A 12,121-nucleotide genomic window follows, 5' to 3' on the forward strand; every position below is an offset into this window, starting at 1 on the left:
CAGCTTATTTTACAGATGAGGAAAGTGAGGCAAAAAGGGTTAAGTGATTTGTTCAGGGTCAAACAACTAGCATATATCATATGAAGGAAAACTGCTAGTGTTTCTCGTTACCTTCTTCAAAAAAAACCTTATCTTATATTTATTTTGTACACATGTTGCAAAAATATATTGCCCACATATACAGACAGTTGCCTAAATCTTGTCATTTTTCTCTCTCCAATATCTCACTTTTCGATTCACACATTCTTGATTTACCTTCTCATCACTTCTCACCTGGAATATTGCAATGGCCTCCTAATTGCCTTCCCTGCCTCTAGACTCTCCCCTAAACTCCCAAAGGAAGTGATTCCCCCATTCCCCCCTCACACAATGCCTTCCAGTAGCTTCTCATTAGCTCTAGGATCAAATCCAAAAGTTTCCATTTGACTTTTAAAACTTTTCAGTCTTTTTACAAATTTTTCCTCTTTACACACTCCACTGAATTTCTCGTTTCTCACACACAGGCTGCTGTTTCTCACCTCCATGCCTTTGCACTGGCTGTCTCCCATGCCTGGTATGTATTCCCTCCAAGCTTCCATCTCTTTGAATTTCTAACTTTCTTTTAAAAATCAGCTTCTGCAAGAAGTGTATATCTGTCCCCCTCAGCAGCAAGAATTATATCTTATGTTTACTTAAGGTAATGGAGACAGAACATGCTCAGATTTTCCCTTCCTGGTGAATTCTAGAAAGTATGTAGAGATAGGTGGTTCTGCTCGGTTCTGGTTCTCTATGAGGAGAGTTGGAGAGAGCCATTCATGACTCAAGAATTTACAAAAATTCCCTAATTGAATCCTGAGCCAGAACTCAGTAAACTTACCAAAGTTTCTTCTCTTCTCTCCCTCCACACACTCTACCTTTTCACTCTCTCTTACTTTTGGCTTTTAAGAATTAGGACTCATTTGAAATATCTCCTGAGAACTGAGCATAGGAAGGGGACAAAACCAATTCCCATCCTTGATTGTCATGTGTACATGAGCACATGGCTGGCTTTAGCATTTGTTCATTTTTTATCTGTGGTGACTGAGTATCTTGAAGAGGTAGTCTGGGTCACCTTATGAGTTTCCAAAGGTCCAAAGATCCTGGAAGGTTTATGAGGTGATACTTGGATTGTAAAAAGTGCTAGCATTGGACTCATTAAGGACTCAGACCCCAGACTACAAGCTGAGCCCCCTGCTTGTCTAGCACAACAATGGATTAAACCATCCAAGGGGGATACTTCCAGAGAAATTAAGTCATATTGTTGATAATAAATACAGCTAAGATTTGAACTCAGATCCTCTTGGTCCCAAATCTAGATCCCCCCAAAATATACCATTTCTTCTTTAGTATTCTCGAGACCCAGATTAACTCAAAAATATCTATTGAATACCTACTGTATACAAAATTGAGATTGACATTTTTAAGGAATAAAAAATATGCATCTTACAAACAATAACTATATTTTGTTTGAATTTTTTTATTATTTATGCTTTTTGGGGAATCTGGTTTACAAAGTATTTTCTGAAGAAGAACTTAGTCAAATGCATCTCTAGAATCAGAACTTGCTAATGTGAGAGCATTAAGATAATTAAATAATATATAATATATTGGAGAAATAAATCTCTTTTGCCCCAGATTATTAATCTCTTTCCATATATAAATAAAATTATACAAGTGTAAATTTTACATATGAACAATTATATTTACACATATATCCCAAACCTCCTCAGTTTTAAATCTCCTCAGTTACTGATTATATAATTTATGTTAATTGTAAAGTAGTAAGTAATAACAGAAAGATGGCATAATTATTCATTTAGCTATAAGAAAAATCACATTCAGTAATGCTTAAATTCCTTGGTGTAGAGACAGCCAGATAAAATAGTGGATAAAGTACTGAATGTGGGGTGAGACAGACATGAGTCTCAAACTTATCTCAGACATTGAAAAGGGGCAGGTCATTTAATCTCTTTAAAATACTACCTCACAGATTGAAAAGAGCAAATAATTTGCAAATTTTTAATCACAAGCTAAATTTCACCTGTCAATGTTGCTAACTTCAAGTGACTTCTAGAAACACAGTCCCATCATTCATTTCACTCAAAATAAAATCTCTTCTCAAGGTTTTAGGGTTAGAACTAATTCTAACTTTAAATTCTCTCAATTTTTTAAGTTAAATTAGTTCTCTCCAAAAAAGTTCTGCCTCATTTACTGTGTTATCCAATTTCTCTAAAACCATAGTTCTCTTTTTTTTAAAAATAACTTTTTATTGACAAAACATATGCATGGGTAATTTTTTACAACATTATCCTTTGTACTCTCTTCTATTCCGACTTTTCCCTTCCCTCCCTTTACCCCCTCCCATAGATGACAGGCAGTCTTATACATGTTAAATATTAAAACCATAGTTCTTTACACATTCCCTGGTGATTGATCAAGATAGCTCCAGGAAATTATCCCCGCCAGAGGTAGCGTGTTCCACATCTGAACATTTCCCTGTGTGTCTTCCCACCATCCAGTCTTGGTCTGCTTCTTGGTGATTTAGACTTCTTATTCCTAATGGTCTCTTTGGGACTAGGCAGAATTAAGCCTTTAAACTCTCTTCCTGGGACAATCCTGCCAATGTTTCTATGTTACAGAAATCAATTATCTTTCCCCATCTCCTTAAGACCTTTCTCCTGGGAATTCATTATCTCCACTTCCTGCAGTGCTTCTCATGTAGCACGATGCCCAATTTGATCTAATGGTCCAGTGACCATCCTAGTCACCCCTTTCCAGTTTACCAACGTTCGTTCCTTTAAAAAATGACCCCTGAAATGAACGAATGAATGAAGAATGAATAAGAAAGCATGTATTAAGCCCTGTGCCAGGAAATCAAGACAGCTCCTGTCATCAAGAAGTTTATATTCTAATGAAGGAGATTTGGGAAGGAAAGGAGAAGACATGGTTTGGAAGTGGTGCTTAGGGGATACAATGAAAGAGTCCAGAGTGATTCCAGGGGCTCATTCCTAGGTTCTAGAAGGACAAGGATGAAGAGGATGGGAACAATGGTGAGAATCCAGACAATATGGCTGGGAAATGATGATCAGGACAGAGCAGGGTGAGACAAAAGCCAAGAGAGAAGTTACTTAGGATGTCATAAGATTCAGAGAGCGAAAACTGAAGAGGACTTTAGAGCACAACATTCCCAGATGAATAAAACAAGCCTAGGAAAGGAAAATAAATGACTTTCCTAGAGTCATAGAGCAAATCATTGGTACAGCCGGAGCTAGCACCCAGATGTGCTCTTCCTGCTCAACACCAGTCAAAGGAACATGATAAAAGACCTATTTTATTTAGCAAGGAATACACTGAGTATCTGAGGATTTCAGACCTCCAGGTAGCCCCTGGCCTTACCACTAGGGAAAACTGAGAACTGGACAAATTTTGTAGACACACAAAGCAAAATATAAAATTGATGAGTGTGTTGTTCCAGGGATTCTTACCTATTTGCAGCAAATTTATTTGAGATGAAGCCTCCTGGAATTTGTGTCATTATATAGCCCCAGAAAAAAGATCCGTGGATGAGTCCAACTGTCTCTGGGTCCCAGTTAAATTGGGCACTCTGCAAATGAGAAAATAAATCATCTGGGATTTGTGAGCCATCAAACAAAGTCTAATAATCATTTTCACTGACTAGCCCAGGGGTCCTCAAACTTTTTAAATAGGGGGCCAGTTCACTGTCCCTCAGACTGTTGGAGGGCCAGACTATAGTAAAAACAAAAACTTTGTTTTGTGGGCCTTTACATAAAGAAACTTCATAGCCCTGGGTGAGGGGGTAATCATCCTCAGCTGTCGCATCTGGCCCACGTAGTTTGAGGACCCCTGGTCTAGTCTATTCAGGGAATTTTTGCCTGGGGACCATGAACTTTTTTTAAAATATATTTTGATAATTATATTTCAATATGGTCATTCCTTTATAAATCAAGGTATTTTATTTTACGCATTAAAATGTGATTCTGAAGAGGAATTTATAAGCTTCATCAGATGATGCAGTGGATAGAATGCTGACACTAGTTGTGTGACCCTAGGCAGGTCATTTCATCCTATTTGGCTCAGTTTCCTTATCTGTAAAATAAGCTGAAGAAGGAAATGGCAAACCACTGTAGTATCTTTGTCAAAACAACAACAACAAAAAAAAGACCTCCAAATAGGATCACTAAGAATTGGACAAGCTTAAAAATGGCCAAAGATTTCAAAAGGAGCCCATGATATCAAAAGAATAACAATCCCTAGTCCACTGGAATGGCTCTGTTAGAGTACTAGTTCAGTTAAAAAAAAAAAAAGACATAAGTCATAGTTCCTTATATATTCTATATATAGTTCAGACATAAGTCTGAAGGGATCTTGGAGACAACCCAGTGCAATCTCCTCATTTTACATATAAGTAAACAGAGGTTCAGGTAAGTTAAACTAAATTCAAAATTGAGATCCGGTACAACAGTCTCTCATCTGTTAAATGATAATATCCATCCTACTCACTTATCAGGTTGCTGTAGGCCTGGAATGGGAAGACAACATTGTCCAGTGGAAATTGCTTTGGATCTGATATCAGGGGACCCGAGTACAAGCCTGGGGCCTTTTAGGGATGATAGTAATTCCTTTTGTAAAATGTGGAAGCTGGACTTTAAGGCCTCTAAGATTCTCTCTTAGTTCTAGACCTGTGACTTTACCCAAGCTGACTTGAACAGGATGCTCATCCTTCTCACTTCTGCTATTTGGAACCACAAGGTTCAGCTCAAATCGATTTCCTCTCTGAACCATGCTCATGTCTGCTGCCCTCCCACCAAACAAATTGCTTTGTTTTTGTGTGCATACACAAATATGTACACACACAAATATTTGGGGGTTTTTGCCTATGTAAACCAAGTATCTGGTCCAGATGTTGTTATTATTCAGTCATGTCCAACAAGATCCCATTTAAGGTTCTCTTGGCAGAGAGATTAGAATGATTTATCATTTCCTTCTCCAGCTCATTTTACAGATGAGGAAACTGAGGCAAACATGGGGAAGTAACTTGCCCAGAATTAACAGAGCTAGATATTGGAATGGTTTATCATTTCCTTCCCCAGCTCATTTTATAGATGAGGAAACTGGGACAAGCTTGGGGAAGTAACTTGCCTAGAGCTATACAGCTAGTACGTATCTGAAACTAGATTTGAACTCATGAAGATGAGTCTTTCTGATTCCAAAGTCTAATGCTCTATCCACTGCACCATCTAGCTGCTAGATAATAGGATCATACATACATGTGGAACTGAAAGAGACCTCAGAGGGCATCCTATCACCTTCATTTTATAGATAAGGAAAACAGGAGGATAAGTGGCTTGTCCAAGATCACATAGGCATATTGATGTTCAGTTTATCTTTTAAATTGAAGTGAAAATGCTACAAAAATTCAAAGTATTTTGAATAGATTAGCCTTGAAATAATTCTCAATACTCTTGCCTTCTTCCTAGGCTTTGATTATGGTACACTTTAATCACATTTTATTTTATATATTTCTCTGTTGGATTTAAACAGACATTTCAAAGAGCAAATGTTAAGGGATTTCTACCAAACTGAGTTGAATTAACTAGTATTCTGGAGACTGGACAAGATAACCTTTCCATTGCTGTGATCCAGGATGGCATTTCTTCTCCTCATGGAAATGGAGATTAGAAAGCATTTCAGTTCTGAGCTACACAGGAATGAGAACGAAATTGACAAACTAGGCCCATTTCTCAGATTTGTTTTAAATATTGAAAAAATGAAAACCATATTCATCCTGGAACTAATAACTTGTGCCACTACCAAGATGATGAAGTTATGTTTCTTCTCTTCTTCATAAATTTTCTGATTACAAATATAGTATTCATTTATTTAAAAAAGAAGAAGAAAGGAAAGAAAGAAAAAGAGAGAGAAGGAAGGAAGGAAGGAGAGAGGATAAGAGGAAGGAAGGAAGGAAGGAAGGAAGGAAGGAAGGAAGGAAGGAAGGAAGGAAGGAAGGAAGGAAGGAAGGAAAGAAGGAAGGAAGGAAGGAAGGAAGGAAGGATGGATTTTAGCATAGACCATCTAGGTTCCTCCTCCTAGCCCAAGGATTTCTCCATAGCTTCTCTCTCTCTCAGACATTTCACTCTTCATTATAACGTTGAACACGTTCAGCTATGGCGATGAAGTCACTTTTTTCCATTTGGTTAAGAGCCAGCTCTCTCCTTCCCAGTCCCACCCCTACTCACACACAATGTCCTCCGGTTCCTCATTTTCTGCTTAGCCCAGCAAAACTGTGTCTTCTGTCTTCTTGCTATGCTTGGGATTTATGGTCAGGAAGAAGTGCTAGACTTGGTTAGAAAGACTGATATTCTAATCCCATTGAAGAGTCTTACCTGCTACAATCCTAAATAAGTCACTCAATCTATATCAGCTTCTGTTTCTTTATCTACAAAATGGGAATAAAAATAATACCTACCTCACAGAGTTGCTGTGAGACTCAAATAACATCATGCATACAAAGCAATTTGCAAACATTGAAATGCCACTTAAATGTTAGCTATCATTATCCACCAAGGCATCATGGGATGATACAAGGACTCTTGCCTTGGGGTCCAATGGACCATTGGTAGATTTCAAGGGATCCATGAATTTGGATGGGGGAAAACATCTTTATCTTCTAAAGACTTAACATTTCTTTGAATTATGAATGTGGGCCACAAGCAATCATTCTGAGATGGGGTCCTTGGGTATTTCCAGACTGCTAAGAAGATCCCTGACAAATAAAAAGGAACCCTTGGCATAGTATTTACCATTCTAGCCTTGGAGAGACTTGGGCCCAAGTCCTGAATCTATCACACACTGGTTGTGCATGCTAGGCAAATTACTCTCAGGACCATAGGCCACTCTCTAAGACCATAAATCTCAGAAAAAAAATGGTTAAAGAGAAATTCTTCAGTTGGGCATTTTCTATACCAATGACATCAGGGGTCAATCTCTGTCCCTATTTTCATTCACAGGGTTTTTGAGAGAATCAGATGAGATAAAATATAAAAATATTACATTGGATCATAAATTTGTAGCTGGAAAATCTAATTCTCCTTCTCCCTTTCCACTTTACAGATGAAAAAATTAAAACACAGAGGAAGTAAAGCAATTATTTACCGAAGGTCACATGTAAATGTGACCTATTACCATAATCATCATCGTTATCATTTTTTTATTATCATCATTTTCCTCTTTCTAAAAAAAACTAGCTAGTAATATGGAAATATGATTAAAATGGTTGTACATGTATAACTTATACCAGATTGTTTACTGTATTGGGAAGGGGTGAGGTAAAAGAGGAAGGAAGAGAAAAAAATTCGAAACTCAAAATCATACAAAAATGAATGCTGATATTTAACTTTCATCAGATTGTTTGCTGCCTTGAAGAGAGGGGAGGTAAATGAGGGAGGGAGAAAAATTTAGAACACAAAGTCTCACGAAATCAGTGTTGAAAACTATCTTTACATGTACTGGAAAAATAAAATACTATTAAAAAAAACCTCATTATAACAAATAAAACTAATTTTTTAAAATATTTTCTCTCAAAAAATGAATGTTAAAAATTATCTTCATATGTAACTGGAAAAATAAAATCCTTTTGAAATTTTTTTAAGTTTTAAAATAAATAACCTATATCAAATAGTCAATAGCTGTATAGAAATATTAAAGTAAAAGACAGATGGAGACCAGTATAGTTCATAGACATAACTGGCCTCCAACAACATCCAAAGTAAGAATTAGATCCGACATAACTGGCCTCCAACAACATCCAAAGTAAGAATTAGATCCCAGTTTACCATATGTTATACAACTTGTGAGCTGGAGACTGATAGAGGCTGGTGGAGGGAGAATATATTAGATTAGAATCGGTTTTTCCAGGGGGTCCTAGTACAGATCAGGGTGGGCAGCTGGAACTATGGAAACTGCCCAGCAACCATTGTTCTGGGCAATTTTATCAAAATGTTTTTCCACAAAGCCAGAGCTATTGACCCAGCCCTATTTTTCCAGGCAATAAACAAATACAAAGCATAAGTCATCTTTTTCTAGGCTTCAACGGAGGGCTTTTAATTAGCTGGGCTTGCTAACAAAGGACTGAAATAAGACATGATACACATCTGAAACCACGCTGATATACATGAGCCTTCAGAAAGAATGCCTGAGACCCAGTTCCTGAAAGGCTCCAGGGGATTCTTAGAGCACACATCCCCCACTGGAACAAAAAGGGAATAATTAGTAAGAAGCTTCTCTGTGGTTGTATTTGCTCAGTGTGGGCCATTCACCACCAAAAACCTGTGATTGCCGGAATAAAGGGAGCTTCCATCTTGAAACCCTAAAATCTTCTATGTTTCTAAAGTCCCCTAAACTAGATTTGGTTAGAGCACAGTAGTTTCTGACTAAAGAAAGTATCTTTCTTCCCTTTACTGAAGAGTGGGCAACTACTGAGGGATGGAAATGAGCTTCTGTATTGGTTAGTTTTGCTGACCGTCTTTCCCCTCTTCTTATCATTCTTTTCTATTCTTTGCTAAAAGTTCATGGGGAGAGATACAGAAGATATCAACTTGGAAATGAAAGTGGTTTAAAAACAAATATGGATGAAAATGTTATTTAAATATCTATTTTATTTTGGATAGAGCCTGAGAGAGAGAGAGAAAAAGAGAGAGAGAGAGAGAGAGAAAGAAAAAGAGATTGAGAGAAAGAGAGAGAGAGATGTGTTTGCATATGTATAATATATAATATACCCCTATATGTAATACAGCCGTATATTTAAACAAATAAAAATATAAAGATATTTTATATGTGTGTATATGTACATATGTATATATGTGTCTCTCTCTCTGTGTGACACTTTGTCTCTGTACATATGTTTCTATTTCTGTCTCTGTCTCTATCTCTCTGTTTCTCTCTGTGTACACACATACATATACATACATACACACACATCTATATAAGATGTCCAAAAAGTACTAATGCAGTTTTAAGCTTTAATAGACTTCTGAATCACCCTGTTAGTGTAGATATATAGTATGTGTGTATACATACACACACACAAACAGATGCACACATTCTGAAGAGAAAGAAGGATGAGATAGGAGGGAAAGAGAGATGGGGGAAAAGGCAGAAAGAAAAAGGAAGGAGAAAAGGAGACAGAGATAAAGAGATAAAGAGAAGATGGAGAATGGGAGAGTGAAAAAGGAGGGAGATAAAGGGAAGAAGAAATAGAAAGAGATAAAGAGAAGGAGATAGAGGAGAGAAATGGAGACAGAGGAAGGGAGAGTCTTTATTAACTACTTACTATATGCCAGACACTGGGGATATAAATACAAACAACCAAGACAGTTTCTGCTCCCAAGAAACATAATTTAATAGAAGGCAACACACAATGATTATGTGTTAATGTTGGGGAAATGATGGGAAACGAGGTGAAAAGCCATGAGTATATTCTTGGTCACTGTTGGGTTGGAGCCAGGGATGGAAGCTACGACTTTAAACTGCATGTAGGAAAAGACTTAGGAGTTCAGACCAGTCTCAATCCTGACCCTCTCTGACTATGTGACAGGTCACAGGTAGCAAGCGGCACAATGGATAAAGCACAGGGACTGGAATCAGGAAGACCTGAATTCAAATGTGACCTTGCTAGCTTTGTGATCCAGGCAAATTATTTGTCATTTGTTTGCCTTAGTTTTCTCAACTGTAAAATGAAGATTTTTTTTTGTCTACTGTTATTTTATTTTATTTTTAACATTTTATTTATTTTTTTCTGTTTATACATGCATGTTAACTTTTTAAATATATATTTCTTTATGAACCGTGTTGAGAGAAAAAAAATCAGAACAAAAGGGAAAAAATACAGGAGAGAGAGGAAAAAACAGAAAAAAGGAGTGAACATAGCATGTGTTGATTTACATTCAATCTCCATAGTTCTCTTCCTTCCTATACTGTAGGTTTTCTAAGGACAGGAAACTTGTCTTTCTTCATATTCCTAATGCTCAGCACAATTTCTGGCACACAGTACCACATAATAAATGCTAACTGATTTTGGATAGAGCACCAGAGCTGGAGTCAGGAAAACTCATCTTCCTGAGTTCAAATTTGGTTTCAGACACTTACTAGCTTTGTGACCCTGGGCAGATCATTTAACCCTGTTTTCCTCAGTTTCCTATCTATAAAATGAGCTGAAGAAGGAAATGGTAAACCATTCCATGTCTTCCCTGATACAAAATAGAGCTTATTTTTTACTTTGTTTCCCCAATGCCTAGAATGATGTCTGGAACATTTTGTTTTTAAGGAAAGACAAAGATGGAGAAATGGCCTCTGAGTCAGCATGACAAATAAGTTGGATTGGAGTCAGGATGATCTGAATTCAGATCCTGCTTCTATAATGGCCATGAGCAACACATTTAACTGCCTCAATTTCTCTTCATAACTGAAGAATGTAAGCAAAACAAAACAATGCATCAGACAAGTTTCACAATAAATGTTTCATTCTGTGCTTATAGCTGTCCACCTAACTACTAAAATGAAGGAGGTAAGACTTTAAAAAAAAAAAAAAGAGCCTTGTTAGACCTCAATATGGGAGCTGTGGTCAAAATGACTTATATTCTAGTCCTGCTGACACATATTATTTCTAGGTGAAAAGAAAGTTCTTTTACCATTGGAAGTCCATCTACAACAAGCTTACTCAGAATCACACTTCCCATATCGTGTCAGAGTTGGGACTTGAACTTAGGTCTTCCTGGCTTTCAGACCAGCCTTATCTATTATATCATACTACCTTGATGACTATTTAATAAACACCTTTTGTTTAACTGTTCTAGCCTAAATGGGATGACATAATCAGGATAGCCCTACCATTCCATATAAACTGAAATGGACTCCATCTTATAATCTCTACCTCATCAAAAGCATCCAATTGGAAATTAGTGATTTGAGGGTAAGGGTTTAACCAAAGAATTATCTAAGGGGGATGAATTCACCATATAAAACATTCACCTACCTGGACTTCTGGCTTCCCATCTATATACACAGTACTATTATTGACCATCTCCACAATGGCAACGCCAAGGTTACAGCGAATCCCAAATGAAATGCAGAAACCCAGGCCACTCATGATGGCAATGATGTAGCGCTTGGGTACCCCACAGCAATAGCAGTCACATCGAGGGCCACTCTGAGTTGGAACCTGCACTGGCTGCCCATCTTCATTCAGCTCAATGTTGTCTTCCTCCACATTGGTCCCATCAATTTTTCTGAACAAGTAAAAGAAACAGGAGAAAAAGGATTAGATTTAATTAAAGAAATTCTATTGAGCATGGAAGGAATAAAATAATTATAATTATAGGAGCAGGTCATCTAACTAGCTACCATCTGCCATGTCCTTGAGAAGCCAGGTGACATCATGAATTGACTTGAATTAGTCAAGAAGACATGAGTTCAAATTCTGCCTCTGACACTTATTAATTATAAGATTCCACCTTCAAGTCAAAACTTCTCTCAGCCTATTTCTGCATCTGTAAAAGGGGGCCATAATTATTCCCATTAGCATCTATCTCATTGGATTGTTATGAGGATTAAAGAAGATAATACATGTAAAGTGCTTCACAAACTTAAAAGTGTAATATGATTTCTAGTTATTATTATGCATTTTTCTTATATGTGTCCATTTATGTATATTTTATCACCTCAGTTACAATGTAAACTTTTTGTTATCTTTCATTAAAGTCTTTTCTTTGAATTCTTTGACAGTTAGGTGGCAGAGTGGATAGTGCTAGTGTAAAGCCAGGAAGATTCATTTTCATGAATTCAAATCTGGCCTCAGACACTTACTAGCTGGATGGACCTGGGCAAATCAATTAACCTTATTTGCCTCAGTTACCTCATCTGTAAAATGAGTTAGAAAAAGAAATGGGAAACAGCTCCAAGAAAACCTCAAATAGGGTCTTGAAGAGGCAGGCACCACTGAACAATAACAGCAACTTAACATAGTACCTGGAACATAGTAAGTCCAAATAAATGCTGATTGATTGATTGATTGATTGACTCTTATTTT

General features: G+C 37.1%; 1 protein-coding gene across 2 annotated transcripts in view; it reads right to left on the reverse strand.

Moving 5' to 3' along the window:
- SLC17A8 (solute carrier family 17 member 8) overlaps nucleotides 1-12,121 on the reverse strand; it is a 53,224-nt gene that overhangs the window by 26,072 nt on the left and 15,031 nt on the right. For both annotated transcript variants that reach the window (XM_031938373.1, XM_003771063.2), the window contains exons 2-3: nucleotides 11,069-11,321; nucleotides 3,504-3,622 (exon numbers count right to left, since the gene is read on the reverse strand). In XM_031938373.1, coding sequence (XP_031794233.1) covers nucleotides 3,504-3,622; nucleotides 11,069-11,321 — 372 coding nt within the window. The remainder of the gene's footprint in view (nucleotides 1-3,503; nucleotides 3,623-11,068; nucleotides 11,322-12,121) is intronic.

The sequence above is a fragment of the Sarcophilus harrisii genome, chromosome 5 (assembly GCF_902635505.1).
Source record: "Sarcophilus harrisii chromosome 5, mSarHar1.11, whole genome shotgun sequence".
NCBI classification, from domain to species: Eukaryota; Metazoa; Chordata; class Mammalia; order Dasyuromorphia; family Dasyuridae; genus Sarcophilus; species Sarcophilus harrisii.